Source organism: Vigna radiata, chromosome 4 (genome assembly GCF_000741045.1).
Source record: "Vigna radiata var. radiata cultivar VC1973A chromosome 4, Vradiata_ver6, whole genome shotgun sequence".
Taxonomy (NCBI): domain Eukaryota; kingdom Viridiplantae; phylum Streptophyta; class Magnoliopsida; order Fabales; family Fabaceae; genus Vigna; species Vigna radiata.
The window spans coordinates 19,784,891-19,786,032 of record NC_028354.1 but is presented as its reverse complement, the minus strand read 5'-3'; the positions used below and the strand labels follow the sequence as shown (position 1 = coordinate 19,786,032).

General features: G+C 38.2%; 1 protein-coding gene across 1 annotated transcript in view; it reads left to right on the top strand.

Moving 5' to 3' along the window:
* The window catches only part of LOC106758506 (probable mediator of RNA polymerase II transcription subunit 37c), a 5,736-nt gene that overhangs the window by 828 nt on the left and 3,766 nt on the right, over nucleotides 1-1,142 (top strand). Inside the window, exon 3 of the mRNA XM_014641425.1 lies at nucleotides 7-1,139. Coding sequence (XP_014496911.1) covers nucleotides 7-1,139 — 1,133 coding nt within the window. The remainder of the gene's footprint in view (nucleotides 1-6; nucleotides 1,140-1,142) is intronic.

Below are 1,142 nucleotides of genomic sequence, written 5' to 3'. Positions count from 1 at the left end.
GGTACATTCGATGTGTCTATTCTCACTATTCAGAACAAAGTCTTTCAAGTTAAGTTTCAAGTTAAGGCCACTGCCGGAAACACTCACCTTGGCGGAGAGGACATTGATAATAGAATAATTAACTACTTTGTAGAGGAGATGAAAAGGAAAAGTAAAGTTGACATAAGTGGGAACCCACGTGCCTTAAGGAGGTTGAGAAGTGCTTGCGAGAGAGCAAAAAGGACACTGTCATATGCTGTTACTGCAAGCATAGAGATAGATGGTTTATTTGAAGGCACTGATTTGCTTTCTTCAATAACCCGAGCAAAATTTGAAGAAATCAATATGGAGGTCTTTGAAGAGTGTATGGAAACAGTAGATAGGTGTCTTAGGGATGCTAAGCTGGAGAAAAGTAGTGTGCATGATGTTGTCCTTGTGGGTGGTTCTTCTAGGATTCCCAAAATGCAGCAGCTACTTGAAGACTTTTTCAATGGGAAGGATCTTTGCAAGAGCGTAAACCCTGATAAAGTTGTTGCTTATGGTGCAGCTGTGCAGGCTGCTCTCTTGACTGAAGGCATTAAGAATGTTCCAGATTTGGTATTGAAAGATGTTACTCCGCTTTCACTTGGCACAGCGATACTAGGGAATCTCATGAGTGTTGTGATTCCTAGGAACACTACTATTCCAATAAAGAAGAATAAAGTTTTTGTAACAGTCGAAGATTACCAATTTTCAAGCTATATTCCGGTTTATGAGGGCGAGAGAGTGAAAGCCAGTGATAATAATTTGTTGGGTTATTTTAATTTTTCTGGCCATCCTCCAGCTGCTCGTGGCTATCCGTATGATGTGACTTTTGCTATAAATGAAAATGGCATTCTTTCCGTTTCTGCTAAGGATAAAGTAACCGGTAATAGGAATGGAATTATAATATCCAATAACAAAGAAAGACTGTCAAATGCAGAAATTAGTAAAATGATTAAAGAAGCAGAGAATTATAAGTCTGAAGATGAGAAGTTTCTTAAGAAGGCCAAAGCAATGAATGACTTAGATTATCATGTTTATAAGATCGGAAAGGCTTTAAAGAGAGAGGATATAAGCTCAAAGTTGAGCTGGAAAGAAAAGGAAGATATAATGTCTAAAATTTCTAGAGCCACTGATATGCT